Genomic DNA, 19,614 nt, shown 5'->3' on the forward strand with positions numbered 1-19,614 from the left:
GACTGGATGTACAGTCAGTATTCATGTGTATATGTGAATATATAAATTTCATGTGTGTGTGCAGTTAATATTCATTCATGACACCTTATTCAATGAAATACTCTGGAATACTTTACATGTAGGATCTACCTATAAAGATTTATGAAATGCTAACCTGGCTACTAGTTATAAATATTGTGCTCAATTTGTATCACATTAGGCATTTATAAAAGTATAATATCTCAATAAGTCAAAGCATTTCTGTATTTCTAAGTTGTTTAATAAGAAGTAAATCCAAAGAATACTTAGATTATCCTTGAGTGTAAATATAATTTTATAGAGGTAGAGATTCTTAATTTCAATTTCAGCTTTTATCAGGTGTATGGCATGTTCTCATTATTAATAGTTGACCACTATTGGGTAATTCACCAGGTCACCCACTGCCACCCCACCCTGCTGTTTGCATATGCATAACATTAAGGGGTTTTCATACTGGAAGGATCATGGTGGCTGTGAGGTAAATGAATTAAACAGTGGATAAGGTTAGACGGAGGGGACTGTCATAGTCCAGACAAGAGATGATGACACCTTAACTTGAGCAGGTAGAAAAGAGAAGAAGGGTAGGGAGTAAACTGGAGGCATTGAAAAGAGGAGGAATGTAGAATGACTTCCAAACTCCAGTTTAAGCTGCTGCATTATGATGCATTAAGAGTGCATAATAGAGCAGAACACAGGTGTGAGAGACCCGACATTCCTGCTTGCACGTGCTAGCCTCAAGAGTCTTACGGGCATCCAGGTGAAAAATGGCTTGTCAATGTGTAGATGGTGTTTGTGGTCCTCACTGTTGTTGAAATTTCCCAAGAAAGTATGTAATGAAAACCAAGGTCATATCTTTGGAAAATAGGAACATTTAAGAGAGGGCAGAAAACAACTGAGAAAGGAATACTGGAGAAGGGATTTGGAGATTGCATTAGGCCATTCTTGCCTTATTATGAAGAAATATCTGAGACTAGGTAATTTATTAAAGAAAAGAGGTTTAATTGGCTCACAGTTCTGCAGACTATACAGGACGCATAGTGGCATCTGCTTCTGGGGAGACCTTAGGAAACTTCCAATCATGACAAGAAAGCAAAAGGGGAACAGGCACATCACATGACTAGAACTGGAGCAAGAGAGAGAGCGAGCTGGCAAGGAGGTGCTGGACACTTTTAAATGACCAGATCTCATGAGATCACTCACTGTCTTGAGGCAAGCACCAAGCAATGAGGAATCCGCCCCCGAGATCTAAACACCTCCCACCAGGCCTCATCTCTAGCACTGGGGATTACAACTCAACATGAGATTTGGGCAGGGACAAATATCCAGACTGTCAGAGATGATCCAAGATAGAGCAGCAGCATGGAAATTAAGAAAGAAGAGACATACAGCAAGTGCTACAGTGCTTAAGTGTTGTTGGCAACCACAAAAGTAGGAGTGGCCTCAGTAGAATCTTTAGGGCAGAAAATAAATGGAAATGACCTAAGATTAAATGTGAGACGGGGAAATTATAGCAATAATGATGTAGAAGTTTGGTCATGAAAAGTGGCATTAATAATTTAGGACATATAGGATGAAAGGAAATGAGTATGTTTGTTTTTCTTAACATGTAAACTGCTTGAATACAGGCACAGAAATGAGCAAATTGGGGACGAATTGTTTAAGAGATAGCAAGAGGAGAACTAACTGGTGGATTAAGATCCCTGAGGAGGCAGGAAGAGCTGTGCTCCAGAACACAGTTGAATGTATGAATCTCTGGCAGGCAAGAAGTGGAACACCTCTTTGTCACTGCCAGGCAGACAGGAAGGATGAATGGATGAAAATACAGATAAACTATGTGGACAGAATGGCAGAGTAGATAAAGGAGTTTGTACTTAATCGTTTCTGTCTTCTCTATGAAATAGTAAACAAGGTCGTCTGCTGCAGATGGAGGGCTGTGTGCCACAGAGAGTGGTGAACATGGGAAGGGCTTCAGGGAGAGCACTGGGAATGACCTCAGTGCTTATGGGAAGTGTCAAACATTGGGACTCACTTCTCCTATTCTGCCACTTGATGCTATGTGAAATTGTGTAGGGTGTATTTATGTGCATGCTCACATGCATAAACATGGGTCTACGAATTACCTCAGGATTCTTGTTCATTTAAAACAGATATTGCTGCACTTAAACAGCTGTATTTTATCTGCAATATTGTCCTGGGGTAACTGATCTTTGTAATAAAGACTCGATGAGTTACTTCGGAATTTATTGATTTATCATAATATTTAGACTGAATTTTATATATTCAAATTACTCAAAAATTGTGATTTACTTTGAGTATATACACACACACACACACACACACACACAGAGAGTGGGGGAGAGGGAGAGAGGGCGGGCAAGGAGGACTCAGAGTTGATCAGAAAGTTTAACCAGAAATTCTCACTTCTGGCCATTTCATAGCATTTACAGGAATTTATTCAGTGTTGTGAGATATCACTTTGCTGTTTAATTTACATGTTACAAAGGCTGTTTTCTATGCGTCCTACCTTAGTGGCACATCTTAACCACCCTGGTGTTGAAGGGACTTCCTGAGATTGGTCAGGCTCGTGGTCAGGGCCACCATGTGTGGAGCCCAGTGGAGGTGGGGCAGGATGCTGAAGACAGCCACAGGATTCTCCTTGTGTCTTATGTTGGTGGCTTTTTGTTGTTGTTTTGATTTTAATGTTATATTTTCATGTATTCAGACTAATGCTGTCGTTTTCCCTTCCTTCAACAGGAAGCAGCTCTTGAAGCTCACCTTGTGCCTGTCTTGCACTCTCTCTGGCCTTGGATTTTGATGGATGATTCATTGATGCAAATTTCTCTGCAGCTCCTTTGTGTCTATACTGCAAATTTTCCAAATGGTAAATAGGATCCAATACTGCCTTTCAATAATATACCAAAATACTAGTTTTATAAATGTCGTTAAGGTGGACTGGAAAAACTAATACGTATTTTGAAGTATTTCTCTGATTTATTGAGGCTATGATGGGCAAAGGCAAGCTTCCTCGTAGGTATTATGAGAGCAGACAGATATTTTAGTGTGTTTGTTGCCATGAGAGAGTCACTGGCAGTGCGGGGAATAGAGAGGGAGGATTGGTCTGATTATCTGGCAACGAGAAATTGAGTTTAGTAGGAAAATTGAGAGGATAAAAATTATAATGTAAGATCTCAAAAGCCAAGTGAAGGTTAGAACTTTTTATAGATTCTAGAGCAGGAGACTGGCGTGAAGAACGTTAGTTCTCACAACAGTTGGTCTGATGATACACGATATCACTAGGGCTCCTCTTTCGCTCATGCACTCGATAGACATTTTGTCAAGAGCCTGCGGTGGGCCATGCATTGTGAGTTCTGGTGAGAGTGATCTGAAATGAGATAGGAGGACAGGTCATGTAGGGCCTCAGGGGCCACAGTAGGGAGTTTGGATTTTTATGTGAGTGTAACAGGATTGTTATGTGAGTGTAACAAGATTACATTGGCAGTTGTAAGCATGATTTAATTTGTGTTTCAGAAAGATTAGACTAGGTGTGGTGGCTCACGCCTGTAATCCCAGCACTTTGGCAGACCCAGACAGGCGGATCACTTGAGGTCTGGAGTTTGAGACCAGCCTGGCCAACATGAGGAAACCCTGTCTCTACTAAAAATACAAAAATTAACTAGGCATGATGTTGCATGCCTGCAGTCCCAGCTACTCAGGAGGCTGAAGCAGGAGAATCACTTGAACCTGGGAAGCGGAGGTTGCAGTGATTCGAGATCATGCCACTAATACCCCAGCCTGGGCAACAGAGCGAGACTCTGTCTCACAGAAAAAGAAAAGAAAAGAAAAATTACCGTGGGCGATATGTGGAGAATGGATGATTGGGAGCAAGTCTAGAAGCAGGGAGACTTCTCATGGAGATATAATGGTGGCTTGGGCTTGAGTGGTAGCTGGAGTGATTGAGAGAAGTAGGCAGATTCAGTATATAGCTCAAAGATAGAGTCAAGGATACCTGTTGTGGAAGGTAGGAAGGAAAAAAAGGCGTCCGGGGTGAACTTCATTTGGAGAAATGAGCCTGAGTGCACAGTAGTGCCATTTACTAAAATGGGGAAGATTTGAAAGAAGCAGACTTGAAGTGAGAAAGAAGTAGGAATCAGGAGTTCTCTTTGGTCTTGTTTAGTCTGAGGTGTTGATGTTCACCAAAGTGAAAATAGTAAGTTGGAGTTGAATTCAATGGAGACTAGAGGTAAGTTTGAAGATTTAAAATGTTGGGAATATTATTATTTATTGCTGCAAAAGAAATTACTCTAAAATTTAGCATCTGCAAGCATCAATCATTTCATTATGCCACGGCTTCTGTGGCTCAGGAATCTGGGAATGGCTAATCTGGGTGGTCCTCGCTCAGAGCCTCTGCAATCATCTGAAGTCTTGACTGGGATAGAGGATCCAGTGTGACTATGGGAGCCTCAATTCCTTGCTGCTTAGGGCTGTCTCAAACGACCCAGAGTGAGTAGGCCGAGGGCAGAAGTTATAGTTTCTTATAATCCAGTCTCAGAAGCAACTGAGCAGCACTCCCAGCTCCTGTGGGTCACACATACCAACCCTGGTACAGAGGCAGGAGCCACTGGGACCATCTTGGAGGCTGGCTACCACAGGAGTCGTTGTCGTATAGATTGTATTTAAAGCCCTGTGGCTATTTGAGATTACTCAGGGAGAATGTGTAGATGGAGAAGCAGAAATCCATGACCGAGTTCTGAGGCACATTAACATTTGGAATTAATCAAAAGATGAGAAACCAGCAGAAAAAAAGAGAGAAGGAGCAGCCAGTGAGATGGAGCAGCACTTCCAGTGCACAGTCACAGGAAGTCAGAGAAGGGCATGCTCAGTTGTGTGGAATGCCGTAGAAAATTCTACTAAAGTGAGGATAGAAACAGTGGCCATTGGACTTAGCAGCACTGATGTTCTTTTGGACCTTGAGGGTAATTTTAGTGTAGTGCTGGAACAGAAACCTACTTAGTGTGGGTTGAGGAGAGAAGATGAAGAAGTAGAGGAGACAGCTTTTCCAAAATGTTCTACTCTTAAGAGGACAAAGAAATGGAGCAACAGCAAGAAACAGATGTGGAGTGAAGGGAGGAGTTTTTGCTCATTTTTAAAAATGTATGTTTTTAAGGCATGTTTATTAACTTAAGGGATTGGGAGAATGAGGTATAGGAAAGAGTACAGGTAAGAGCCCAGCCTGAGAGGATAAGAGAGGTGACAGCTAGAGCACAGCGGACAACAGAAGCAGAGGGAAGGCTGAGAGGAAGGATATGGATTTAGGAAGGCTGGTAGACTTGATGGGAATGATGAGAAAATTCCCATTTTGAATACTTCTGCTTTCTTCATTTAGGAGAGAACATTGACCACTAAGAATGAGCAAAGACAAGGAGTAGAGGTGATGTGAGAAGAGGAGAAAGTGTGAAGTTGCTGTTTTTAGAGGAAGGAAAGTAGGAGTGCTGGCAGTGTTAAGTACCCATTTAAAATGTATGGTCATAAAGTTAAGATTTGACTAGTTAGCAAGTTTTTGTGCTTTCTTCTAACAACACTCAGTTGCCCAGCAACTGGGGTCTCTAAATATCAAAGGTTATACAGAGAAGGGACTGGAACTCAAAACAGTTAAAAGGCCATCTAGTTACTGCCAGATGCTGATGATGGCTTATTCTTTGAATAATCTCACACCTCTGGAGCTGTCCATTTCGATACCCAACTCAGATTGTCTGCAGTCAGCACAAAGAGATAGAAACAGACCTCAGACTCTTGAATTTGAATTATCATTGAAGCATATGTGTACAGGATTGTCCTTGTCTTCATTCTGTGCTGTTAACTTTCTCCATTCCTTAGGTCTGGTGGGAATGTCTCCTTTCAGTGCATTTTCCAGCTCTACTAGTGTGTCTTTTGTTTGTTTACTCATCTTTTGTGAGTTTCTTTTACAGAATGTATTGGATTCTGATCAATTTGTGCTTAAGTTGGCCTCCTTGTATGAACTTTCACAAGTCAGTTATACCTTAGGTTTACATATAATACAGTCTTATTGATTTAACATTAAAATGTATTTCCAATTTCTTTTTTCTCCCTCAGTAAGTCTCATTCAGTTACTTAATTTCCTGAGAAACACTGGACCCTGGAAAACCTGTAGATGCCACTGCTGGCTCCTGCCATTCTAAGCTATGTGACCTTGAGCAACAAACTGGCTTTTCTGAGCTCCATATCTTTGTTGACCAAATATAGAAAATAGTATTTGTTCTGTCCCCTTTCCCAGGGATATTATGTTCCTTATTTGTATGTTATGTAAAATGAAGGCATTAGACAAGTTATCTCCCATTTCTAAAATTCTGTTCCTCTACACAGGCCTTTATTTAGATGTTTTTTTTAGGAACTATTAAAAACCCTAGTATGCTTATTTTATTCTTTTTTAAAAAATAAACCTGGTATCTTAAAGTGCTTTATTGAGATAATTAGGCCCTCATTGAGACAGTATATCTATTAGGTTGCATGTAGACACCAACATTAGCCTCTATTGCTAATTTGCAGTTCACAGGTTAATGGCCAAGTCATTTTGATAGACAGATATGCTTTGCCACTTAAGTGTCTTCAAAAACTAAACAGGGAAACTGAGAAGACATCGTGATAGACTGTTATTTTTGAAGGTTGCAGTTCTCTTTGTTGGTCAAGTTGTGGACAACACCCTGTTCAAGCTACACATAGAGGAGCCCTGAGCAACTCTCTGATGCTGTGTGTCCTCAAGCTGGCTTCCCAGATGCCGCTGGAGAACACCACGGTTCAGCAGATGGTTTTTATGCTTCTTTCAAACCTGGCCTTGTCGCATGACTGTAAAGGAGTAATTCAGAAGGTAAGCACTTAAACTCCCCTCATATCTTAAAAGGGTACTCAGTGAAATAATCTTTCCAATCAAAAGTTTACAACTCAGTTTCTAAGATTAATATATTATAATTTTGAGGCATTTTATTTTAAAGGATTATAAAAGGGTTAAGAGGTTCACTTTGTTTAAAGCCAGTTGATAGATGACACGTGCAGAGGGACAGGAGCTGGAGTAGAGTCATGCCATTTCCTTCTCACTGATCTTCTTAGCTTTCGGATTGTGTTTTATCATTCTCAAAAATGAGGGTTTTAGAACGATAGCTGTCTTACATTTATTGGAGATAATAAAAGTAGTATATTGGTCTTTAAACAGACCAAATTGAGCAGTAACAATTTCAGTTTAATTTCATTGACAAAATGGTTTATGAAATCACAGCCCACTTCCCCCAGTTAGACCTTAACTTCCTTATGGCATATTAAGCAATTTTATGAGTTCTCTAGGACTCCAGTTCCCAAACTAGACTCCTCATCACTGATTTTAACTTAAGGTAATTTAAAAGGGATGTAATGAGTTACATAAATTCTGGTACACATGTGCACTCAGATTCTGTATTTAGATGTGTATAAACAGAATCCCTAATTAGGAAAATCCCTTCAAATTTGAGTGTAATCAGATTATATATTACTTAATAGTATTGTAATTTGGGTGCTTCCATTTCTTTTATTTGAAGGCCAAGATAAATTGTAAAAGTTGAGAAGATTTATAAGAATTGAGTCTCGTTTTCCTCCACTGTTTCTTCTCCCTGAACTCCTCAGAAGATATTTTGTTATCACCACATAAATAGAAAGATAGGTTTTTCTAAGGAAATGGAAAGATCAATCTCACCAAGGAAAGATGTTTTCAGTGGCGCGTTGGAGCCAGCCTCCTACTGACTCATGAGTGTCATCTTAAATTTGCAGGAATTTTATAAAAATTCCAGTTGATGTTACATTGTTATTTTGAAATCAGCCACAGTGAGAGGGTCACACCATGTAATTCTGTGAACTGTACAAATCGTAGATCTTTTCTACCCTCACTACAATCAGTTGTTTATTTACCAGCACATGGCTGGATATTTTCTTCATGTATCTGTTCATGTATGTCATACATGTATATATATTTGAATATATTTTCTTCATATATGTATTCATATATATACATTATTTCCAAAATGAGACATTCTCTTGAACTGGATATATGTGATTAGCATCCATAAGAATGAGAGATTCTGCATATGTGAGAGAAGAGCGGGGGCAGTGCTTCCCACCACTTCCTTATGGAGCATGTTAGTGGGAAGCTAAGTGGGAGCCCCAGAAGGAATGTAAGTACCAGTCTCGAGTCTGGTCTCTGACCTTGAGCTGGAGACCTATTCTCTTTCAGCTTCGTTTGGGCTAAACAAAATAATCTCTAAGATATGTTCAACTCTTAATCTGTTATTCTAGTGGTATACTTAAGAATATTTTGATGAAGTGTGATCAGACTCTCCTTCCAGGGACAGATTAATCAAGTCTTTTTCCTCTGCTCTAATTAGGAAATGCCTGAGACTTCCTCTGCTGCATTAAGTAATAATGAGCCCAGACGCTTAACACTTCTACTTCTTCATTACTCATCTGTAGGACATAGAAAATGCAGCAGGTGCTGTTGTACAACTCAGGCTCTGAAATATCCTGTTTTGTTTTGTTTTCTACCATGGTATACATATTCTACCTGGTGTATAAAATTGTCTGAAAACATCTTTAGAAGCAGCAAAAAAAAAAAAAAGTAGTGCCCACAGCACATTTACATTTGAGAGCACTGACATCTACTCTGTCACCCTTGTCAGTCCCAAATCCAGCAAGAGTTGAATCTAAAAACTATCAATTTGGCTGAGAGTAGGTGTAAGTGACAGCAAATGCAGCTGAAAGTGGGCATGTAATTTTACAGTTTACTTATTGTGTGGGTAATGTTGATAATATTTCTGTAGCTCATTTCATTCTTAACACTCAGAGTCCTTTTGTATAAAAACGTTAAGTTTATTTTATAGATTAAAGCCAACATCTTGATTTTGGTCTAGGAAATCCTAAGAGATAAACTGGAGCAGATTTAAACAGAGAGAGAGGAGTTATTCTGTGCAATCATAAAAGTTAAGTGATTGCATTTCATTTCTAAAATGTCCACCTAACTGTGGTTTCCATGCTGCCATGGGCTGCAGCTTGATGTAGCACTTTTATACTTTGCGTATAGATTAGTCTAAATAATTTATTATCTTTCTTATAGTTAAGGGTTTGGTGGGGTTTTGTGGAAGGGTCTTTATTTGGAGGCTGAAAAGACTCTTACAGTGCAAATAATAGAGCTTTCTCATCTGTAAGCGTAATAGAATGACATGTAGCCATCAGAAATTCTTACTTGTAATGATAAGTACCTGGGATAAAGTGAATGTAAGATGTATCTATAGATGTGATAAAAACAACAACACCTGTAGCTACAATGATTCAAAATGCCCTCACTACTTCCAGAGTTGTTAACTAGTATTCAAGACTGATTTGGATTTTTTCCTTTTTTTCCTTCCTTAGAGTAGCTTTTAATGACTAGCAAAATCACCAGAAGGCAGAGAAAAGAGAAAACTCAAGAGGCCTGAAATAATCTCCAAACTTAATTATCAATTCTAAATAATTAAGAGTTAACTATAGTATACTTCATCCATCATGAGGAAAAAATTAGCAGGAATTAAAACTTGAGCACTATTTTGTTCTTCTTACCTATTTCACTTATACTTGGAAATAATATAGATGGAGTATTCAGAAGGTATTAGAAAGGAGAAATTAATGTAGGGGAAGAGTATATCAGAATGTTAGTTAATCGTTCACCAAGGAACTAGGAAAATAACGAAAAAGATGAGAAGAAAATAATATTCTCTCTATTTATCCACAGAGTAACTTCTTACAGAACTTCCTCTCTCTAGCATTGCCAAAAGGAGGAAATAAACATCTCAGTAATCTGACTATTCTTTGGTTGAAGTTACTCCTGAATATATCGTTTGGAGAAGATGGGCAACAAATGATTCTGAGGCTTGATGGCTGTCTAGACTTACTAACAGAGATGAGCAAATATAAGCACAAGAGCAGCCCTTTATTGCCTCTTCTTATCTTTCATAATATTTGCTTCAGTCCTGCTAATAAACCCAAGATCCTGGCTAATGGTAAGTATTCACGCACGCATATGTTTATATATGTAGTTATTCATATTTTGTGTTCAGATCAACACCAAATAATTTTATAAATAATTTTCTAAGTATTTATTAAGCACCCACTGTGTTCAAGGCACTGTGGAAGGCATGGGAGTGAATCAGGCATGGCTTCAGCCTTCCGTGGGCTGCCTGGAGTCTCCTGAGGTTAGCAAATCATGTCATTCCAGTGCGCATACTGGACACCTGGAGGAAGGGGAGTCGTGGACGAGGGCTCCCTGGCCTTACCTTCTGCTTGCTCTCCTCTCTCCTTGCTCTTCCTCTAACTCCCCCACCCCTCCTCTGCATCTTCAAGCAAATGCTACTATGTCAGTGAAGCCTCTCCAGAACCACGTGTTAATATAATAGCCCCAACCCCTTCTTTCTGCCTTCTCTTTCCTCCTCCTCACTATGTCCTTTCCTGGTTTTATTTCCCTCCATAGTATTATTGCCATCTGATAAGAGTATGTGTTTCATGTATCTGTCTATTCCTAGTCTTCCCACACTAGAAAGTGAGCTCTTATGGGGTCAGGAGGTTTTTGTCTGCTTTGTTTGTTTATGTATAGCACCTAGAATTGTGCCTACAACTAGCGAGCACTCAATAAATATTTGATGCTTGAGAGAGATGCTAAGCAGACCAGAGAGTTCAGGGCTTGAGATCAGATAGCGCAGTTAGCCTTGCAGAGACTCCATTCTCTGAGACGTAGGACAGATGGAGGCGAGGATTGGTAAGGATTCAGAAAAAAATTGAAGCAAAAAGAATTGGAAAGATCTTTTTCTGCAACCATGTGTTATCGCTGTGAGGAGTATGTGAATTTCGCGGGGAGTGAGTTTTATAAAAGACATGTGTTCTAGTGAAAAACAGAAGGTGGGCTGCAGACCCCTACGTGCCTGGTCTTGAATGCCAGCCCCAGGGCATCACTCCAGGGTCGCCTGGCACAGCCTCGCTGGGCCCAGCTTCTTCATCTATAAAAGAAGCCCACTATTCTTGGTTTGGTTAAGAATCAGTTTATAAACACACATTAAGTGCCTAGCACTATTTCTGGTACATGATAAATGTTTAAGATAGATTCATTCTCTTGTTCTTTCATGTTTTTCACTTAATCTTTTCTCAGAGGCATTTTTCTGTGAAATCAAGGGTTTTCTAAGTGTACGAAAATGATTCTTCTTACATTTTGTGGTGTATATAGTTGTGATTCTATTTTTCTGATAAGCATTCTGATAATCAGCTGCTAGATATGATATGGAAAGATGTTTAAAGTTCAGTTAGCTTGTACCAGACTTAACCTTACTGTGGATTTTGTACTCTGCCTTCCACTGGCTGCTGTGCTGATGCTGCGCTCTCTGTTGCTGCGTGATGTGCATCACTGGTTTTATTTCCATCCTCTCCCACTGTATCTGCTTCAGCCCTCACATTTGTAAAATGAGGGTAATGATAATCCCTCCTCAGGGCAATGAGAGAACCTGTGAAGTGTCTGTGGCCATTCTTGGTATATAGCAGCGACTCAGTAACATCTGATATTGTTTATTCACCTTTCTAAGAATGATTTTTTTCTCTGGGGACTACTTACTCCAATTTATTATTGAGAGTTGGAAAAAGGTCAGGCTTTTTGGGAACTGAAGGAGATAAGTATGCATTTTCCACTTCTAGATCCCTCTAGAATTATTTTTACCATTTCTTTGTAGTCAGCAATGCTTTTTCTCCTTCATGAGCTTAAAGCAGATGGACAAACTTTGGTGAGAAACTTCCCCTACCCTCACAGACTAGAGATCAGTGGGCTTGAGGCAGGGGTAAGATAATAGACATCAGCTGTGCAGTTTCTATAGGAACTATAAAAGGATGTCACAGGCTGTGCCTCCCTTTCCACTTGGGGATCTACAGAGGAGGCCTAGCAGAGTCAGCCAGCTTAAAAGTCTCCCAGGAAAGGCTGCCTCTGGTTGGTAGCACCCACACATCTGGTTTAAATCGTCAGGAGTGAAGTGTGCAGTGGAGCTTGACCTTGCTGGTAAAAATTGATCTGGGGCTGGGCACAGTGGCTCACAACTGTAATCCCAGCACTTTGGGAGGCTGTGGTGGGTGGATCATTTGAGGTCAAGAGTTCGAGACCAGCCTGGCCAACATGGTGAAACCCTGCCTCTACTAAAAATACAAAAATTAGCCAGGCATGGTGGTGGGCACCTTGTAGTCCCAGCAGGAGAACTGCTTGAACCAGGGAGGCGGAGGTTGTAGTGAGCCAAGATCATGCCACTGCACTCCAGCCTGGGCAACAGAGACTCCATCTCCCCCCCCCCAAAAAAAAAAAAAAGATCTGGAACATTCCTTGTTTCTGGTAATGCCACACTAAGTCTCCTCTGAAAACAACAGTAACATGCTGCTAGAGAAGCTGTATTGACGTGTGCCTCAAAATAATAATAAAACTGAAAAGATACTGAGAAACTTCCAGGCCAGTTTTGATTGAAAGTCTTGCCCAGACAAGTAAGAAGTATATAGAAAATTATTTTGCCCCAAGTGCATTGGCCAAAATTGTGTGCTTGGCTTTTGTTGAGGAGTATTGAGGGGTGAGAGAACAGAAGCCGCGATTCCCCACAGTGGGGATGCTTACTGGCTATCCTGCTTGTATTAAGCTGGACCTCCAAAGAATCATTCTCTTAATAGATAGATGAGTCAGAAATAAGTTGGTTTCCCAAACTTCATGAAGGAGACTGTAAAGAAGAGGAAAAAAAATGTGAGAATGGGTACTACAGACTGCTTCTGACAGGGCTCTGCACCCAAATTTGGCCATAAACTTGGCTTGAGGTGCCTTCGATTGATGGTGCCTCTGGGTACTTAGCAGAAGCAAACTGCCTTAGTGTTGGATGAAAATCAAGTTCATACTGGGCCTCAGGGAACCTCTACAAATAATTTTTCAAAAGCATTAACCAGTACAAAGTTAGAGATAATCAAGCACATTAGGAGACATGGCAACATGTAGTAAGAAACAGCAGAGGGATAAAAATACCAGCCTATCTGCCCAGACTTTGAATATGGGAATTACAAAGCACGGGTTTAAAAATAACTTTAATTATACCATATTTAGATAAATAAATGACAAGCTTGAAAATTTTAGGAAATGGGAAACTGACAAGTTGAAATATTTGAAAAGAACTAAACAGAACTTCAAGAACTTTACTGTGCAGTATGATAATCAGCCACATGTAGCTATTTAAATTTAAACTAATTAAAATTATTCAGTTGTACTCACTACATGTGGCTAGTGGCTATCTTATTAAATAGCACAGATATAAGTATTTCCATTATTGTAGGAAGTTCTGTTTTACAATAGTAACCTAGAACTTCAGTAGCCAAAATTGAAAACTTAATATACATGTCTGACAGCAAGTTAGGTATAGCAGAGAACTTAGGAATTAGAAGATGGATTAGAAAAATATTATCCAGAATGCAGCAGAGAAAGCTAAAAAAATGAGAAAGGATTACAAGAATCACAGGTAAGTGACACAGCAGATATATCAACACAGTCTGTGTGTTCAATGAAGTGTCCTAGGAGAATGGGAGAGGAAATATTTGAAGAAATGATGGGTAAAAACTTTAAGAACTTTTCTAAGACACTAATGTCATCATAACTGACAACTCATTGTAATTGCCAAACTGACATCCCTAAACTTATAATTAAACCAGTTATATTAAGAAGGTAATATTCAAAGCTCATTACTTTCTAATTATTTACAATTTACTGCTGTATATTTGCTTGAGGTTATTTAAATATTTATATGAGAATTCAGAGCTACTTGTTAAACCCAAAATTGTTTTATTGCTTTGTAATATGCATGTTTCACAATAACATTTGTTTTGTTAAAAAAGTCAGTCCACTTGCATTATCAGAGGGGCCCACCACATTAATTGACCTATATATATATACATACACACACAGTACTTTATTAAAAATGCTTTAAGAGATAGCAGCTGGTTGAAGGAGTTATAAACTTACTTAGATCATAGGAGTTATATATTCTGAGTGTTTGGGACAACATTTAAAAACATCACTTGATGCTACGCAGGTAAGTGGACATTTGATTAGTAAGGGGACATTTGATGTGCCCTAATGAGTAGCACTTGCAGCTATAACCACACGTGATAAATTGCATCTACAAGCTACTTACATGGCTTGTTTCTGGGTAGGTGATGATACAGAATTAATTAGTGAGTCTTGATTTACTACTCGGGCTCACTTTGCAAAAAGAGTGTATCTTGTGTGTTGATATAACTTTAAAACACATTTTTCTCTGAAACATAAACCCACAAATTTCTCTAAAATGTTTAGTCATTCCTTTTTGTATTTATTATTCTTTTATTAAGATAAGTTAATGCTTAAGGGAATTTTGTGCATTTGTCTTTCTATCCCTTGATCATTTTTCTGCTTTTTTTTATTATTATTATTATTATACTTTAAGTTCGGCATACATGTGCAGAACATGCAGGTTTGTTACATAGGTATACACGTGCCATGGTTATTTGCTGCACCCATCAACCCATCATCTACATTAGGTATTTCTCCTAATGCTATCCGTTCCCTAGCCCCGCAACCCCCGACCGGCCCAGTGTGTGATATTCCCCTCCATTTGTCCATGTGTTCTCAATGTTCAGCTTCCACTTATGAGTGAGAACATGCGGTGTTTGGTTTTCTGTTCCTGTGTTAGTTTCCTGAGAATGATGGTTTCCAGCTTCATCCATGTCCCTGCAAAGGATATGAACTCATCCTTTTTTTATGGCTGCATAGTATTCCATGGTGTATATGTGCTACATTTTCTTTATCCAGTATATCATTGATGGGCATTTGGGTTGGTTCCAAGTCTTTGCTATTGTGAATAGTGCTGCAGTAAACATACATGTGCATGTTATCTTTATAGTAGAATGATTTATGATCTTTTGGGTATATACCCAGAAATGGGATGCCTGGATCAAATGGTATTTCTGGTTCTAGATCCTTGAGGAATTGCCTCACTGTCTTCCACAGTTGTTGAACTAATTTACACTCCCACCAACAGTGTAAAAGCATTTCTGTTTCTCCACATCCACTCTAGCATCTGTTGTTTCCTGACTTTTTAATGATCGTCATTCTAACTGGTGTCAGATGGTAGCTCATTGCGGTTTTGATTTGCATTTCTCTAATGACCAGTGATGATGAGCCTTTTTTCATATGTTTGTTGGCCATACACATGTCTTCCTTTAAGAAGTGTCTGTTCATAACCTTTGCCCACTTTTTGATGGGGTTGTTTGGTTGTTTTTTTTCCTTGTAAATTTGTTTAAGTTCCTTGTAGATTCTGGATATTAGCCCTTTGTCAGATGGATAGATTGCAGAAATTTTCTCCCGTTCTGTAGGTTGCCTCTTCACTCTGATGATAGTTTCTTTTGCTGTACAGAAGCTCTTTAGTTTAATTAGATCCCATTTGTCAATTTTGGCTTTTGTTGCAATTGCCTTTGGTGTTTTAGTCATGAAGTCTTCGCCCATGCCTATGTCCTGAATGGTATTGCCTAGGTTTCCTTCTAGGGTTTTTATGGTTTTAGGTCTTACGTTTAAGTCTTTAATCCATCTTGAGTTAATTTTTGTATAAAGTGTAAGGAAGGGGTCCAGTTTCAGTTTTCTGCATATGGCTAGCCAGTTTTCCCAGCACCATTTATTAAATAGGGAATCCTTTCCCCGTTGCTTGTTTTTGTCAGGTTTGTCAAAGATCAGATGGTTCTAGATGTGTGGCATTATTTCTGAGACCTCTGTTCTGTTCCATTGGTCTGTGTATCTGTTTTGGTATCAGTACCATGCTGCTTTGGTTACTGTAGCCTGCCTTGTAGTATTGTTTGAAGTCATGTGGTGTGATGCCTCCAGCTTTATTCTTCTTGTCCAGGATTGTCTTGGCCATGCAGACTCTCTTTTAGTTCTATATGAAATTTAAAGTAGTTTTTCCAATTCTTTGAAGAAAGACAACGGTAGCTTGTTGGGGATAGCATTGAATCTGTAAATTACTTTGGGCAGTATGGCCATTTTCACGATATTGATTCTTCCTATCCAAGAGCATGGAATGTTTTTCCATTTGTTTCCTCTCTTATTTCCTTGAGCAATGGTTTGTAATTCTCCTTCAAAAGGTCCTTCACATCCCTTGTAAGTTGTATTCCTAGGTATTTTATTCTCTTTGTAGCAACTGTGAATGGGAGTTCACTCATGATTTGGCTCTCTGTTTGTCTATTATTAGTGTATAGGAATGTTTGTGATTTTTGCATAGTGATTTTGTATCCTGAGACTTTGCCGAAGTTGCTTATCAGCTTAAGGAGATTTTGGGCTGTGACTTTGGGGTTTTTAAAATATACAATCATGTCATCTGCAAACTGAGACAATGTGACTTCCTCTTTTCCTATTTGAATACCCTTTATTTTTTTCTCTTGCCTGATTGCCCTGGCCAGAAGTTCCAATACTGTGTTGAATAGGAGCAGTGAAAGAGGGCATCCTTATGCCGGTTTTCTAAGGGAATGATTCCAGTTTTTGCCCATTCAGTGTGATATTGGCAATGGGTTTGTCATAAATAACTTATTTTGAGATATGTTGCGTCAATACTTAGTTTATTGAGAGTTTTTAGCATGAAGGGGTGTTGAATTTTTTTGAAGGCCTTTCTGCATCTATTGAGATAATCCTGTGGTTTTTGTTGTTAGTTCTGTTTATGTGATGGATTACGTTTATTGATTTGTGTATGTTGAACCAGCCTTGCATCCCAGGGTTGAAGCTGCCTTGATCTTGGTGGGTCAGCTTTTTGATGTGCTGCTGGATTTGGTTTGCCAGTATTTTATTAGGATTTTCGCATTGATGTTCATCAGAGATATTGGCCTGAAATTTTCTTTTTTGTGTGCGTCTCTGTCAGGTTTTGGTATCAGGATGATGCTGGCCTCATAAAATGAGTTAGGGAGGATTCCCTTTTTTTCTACTGATTGGAATAGTTTCAGGAGGAATAGTACCAGCTCCTCTTTTTACCTCTGGTAGAATTTGGCTGTGAATCCCTCTGGTCCTGGGCTTTTCTTGGTTAGTAGTCTATTAATTACTGCCTCAATTTCAGAACTTGTTACTGATCTATTCAGGGGTTCGACTTCTTCCTAGTTTAGTCTTGGGAGGGTATATGTGTCCAGGAATTTATCCATTTCTTCTAGATTTTCTAGCTTATTTGCGTAGAGGTGTTTACGGTATTCTCTGATGGTAGTTTATATGTCTGTGGGATCAGTGGTGATCTCCACTTTATCATTTTTTATTGTGTCCATTTGATTTTCTCTCTTCTTCGTTAGTCTGGTTAGCGATCTATCTATTTTGTTAATCTTTTCAAAAAGCCAGCTCCTGGATTCATTGATTTCTTGAAGGGTTTTTTGTGTCTCTCTCCTTTAGTTCTGCTCTGATCTTGTCTTCTGCTAGCTTTTGAATTTGTTTGCTGTTGCTTCTGTAGTTCTTTTAATTGTGATGTTAGGGTGTTGATTTTAGATCTTTCCCCCTTTCACCTGTAGGCATTTTGTGCTATAAATTTCCCTCTAAACACTGCGTTAGCTGTGTCTCGGAGATTCTGGTATATTGTGTCTTTGTTCTATTTGGTTTCAGAGAACTAATTTATTTCTGCCTTAATTATGTTATTTACCCAATAGTCATTCAGGAGCATATTGTTCAGTTTTCATGTAGTTGTGCGGTTTTGAGTGAGTTTCTTAATCCTGAGTTCTAATTGGATTGCACTGTTCTGTGAGAGACTGTTATAATTTCGGTTCTTTGGCATTTGCTGAGGAGTGTTTTACTTCTAAGTGTATAGTCAGTTTTAGAATAAGTGCAATGTGATGCTGAGAAGAATGTGTACTCTGTTGATTCGGGGTGGAGAGTTCTATTAGGTCTGCTCGGTCCAGAGTTGAGTTCAAGTCCTGAATATCCTTGTTAATTTTCTGTCTGTTGATGTGTCTAAAATTGACAGTCGGGTGTTGAAGTCTCCCATTATTATTGTGTGGGAGTCTAAGTCTCTTTGTAGGTTTCTAAAAACTTGCTTTATGAATCTGGGTGCTCCTGTATTGGGTGCATATATATTTAGGATAGTTAGCTCTTCTTGTTGCATTGATCCCTTTACCATTGTGTGATGCCCTTCTTTTTCTTTTTTGATCTTTGTTGGTTTATAATCTTTTTTATCAGAGACTAAGATTGCCACCCCTGCTTTTGTTTTTCTTTTTTGCTTGCCATTTGCTTAGTAAATCTTCCTCCATCCCTTTATTTTGAGCCTATGTGTGTCTTTGCACATGAGATGGGTCTCCTGAATACAGCACACCAGTGGGTCCTTGACTGTATCCAATTTGCCAGTCTGTGTCTTTTAATTGGGGCGTTAACCCATTTACATTTAAGGTTAATATTGTTATGTGTGAATTTGATCCTGTCATTATGATGCTAGCAGGTTATTTTGCCAGTTAGTTGATTCAGTTTCTTCATAGTGTTGATGTTATTTACAATTTGATATGTTTTTACAGTAGCTGGTACCAGTTTTTCCTTTCCATATTTAGTGTGTCCTTCAGGAGCTCTTGTAAGGCAGGGCTGGTGGTGACAAAATCTCTCAGCATTTGCTTTTCTGTAAAGGGTTTTCTTTTTCACTTACGAAGCTTAGTATGTCCAGATATGAAATTCTGGGTTGAAAATTATTTTCTTGGGCCAAGCGCAGTGGCTCATGCCTGTAATCCCAGCCTTTTGGGAGGCCAAGGTGGGCGGATCATGAGATCCAGAGTTCGAGACCAGCTTGGCCCATATGGTGAAACTCAGTTTCTAATAAAAATACAAAAAAATTAGCCAGGTGTGGTGGTGCCCACCTGTTTCCCAGCTACTCGGGAGGCTGAGACAGAAGAATCACTTAAACCCAGTAGGCAGAGGTTGCAGTGAGCCAAGATCTCACCACTGCACTCCAGCCTGGATGACAGAGCAAGACTCCATCCCCTTCACCCTCCAAAAAGAAAAGATAAATTCTTTAAGAATGTTGAATATTGGCCCCCAGTCTCTTTTGGTTTATATAGGGTTTCTGCAGAGAGATCTGCTGTTAGCCTGATGGGCTTCCCTTTGTGAATACCCCGACCTTTCTCTCTGGCTGCCCTTAACATTTTTCCTTCATTTCAACCTTGATGAATCTGATGATAATGTGTCTTGGGATTGCTCTTCTCAAGGAGTATCTTTGTGGTGTTCTCTGTATTTCCTGAATTTGAGTGTTGGCCTGTCTTGCTAGGTTGGGGAAGTTCTCCTGGATAATACCTGAAGAGCGTTTTCCAACTTGGTTCCATTTTTCCCATCACTTTCAGGTACACCAATCAAATGTAGGTTTCTTCTTTTCACATAGTCCCATATTTCTTGGAGGCTTTGTTCATTCCTTTTCATTCTTTTTTCTCTAATCTTGCCTTCATGCTTTATTTCATTAAGTTGATCTTCAGTCTCTGATATCCTTTCTTCTGCTTGATCGATTTTGCTAT

The 19,614-nt window shown here is 39.3% G+C and overlaps 1 protein-coding gene across 5 annotated transcripts in view; it reads left to right on the forward strand.

Moving 5' to 3' along the window:
- RTTN (rotatin) overlaps positions 1-19,614 on the forward strand; it is a 198,292-nt gene that overhangs the window by 174,101 nt on the left and 4,577 nt on the right. For 4 of the 5 annotated variants that reach the window (XM_037987994.2, XM_008013806.3, XM_037987993.2 and 1 more), the window contains 3 exons: positions 2,773-2,899; positions 6,699-6,901; positions 9,821-10,088. In XM_037987994.2, coding sequence (XP_037843922.2) covers positions 2,773-2,899; positions 6,699-6,901; positions 9,821-10,088 — 598 coding nt within the window. The other variant, XM_037987996.2, reaches the window with a different exon arrangement.

Source organism: Chlorocebus sabaeus, chromosome 18, assembly GCF_047675955.1.
Source record: "Chlorocebus sabaeus isolate Y175 chromosome 18, mChlSab1.0.hap1, whole genome shotgun sequence".
Taxonomy (NCBI): Eukaryota; Metazoa; Chordata; class Mammalia; order Primates; family Cercopithecidae; genus Chlorocebus; species Chlorocebus sabaeus.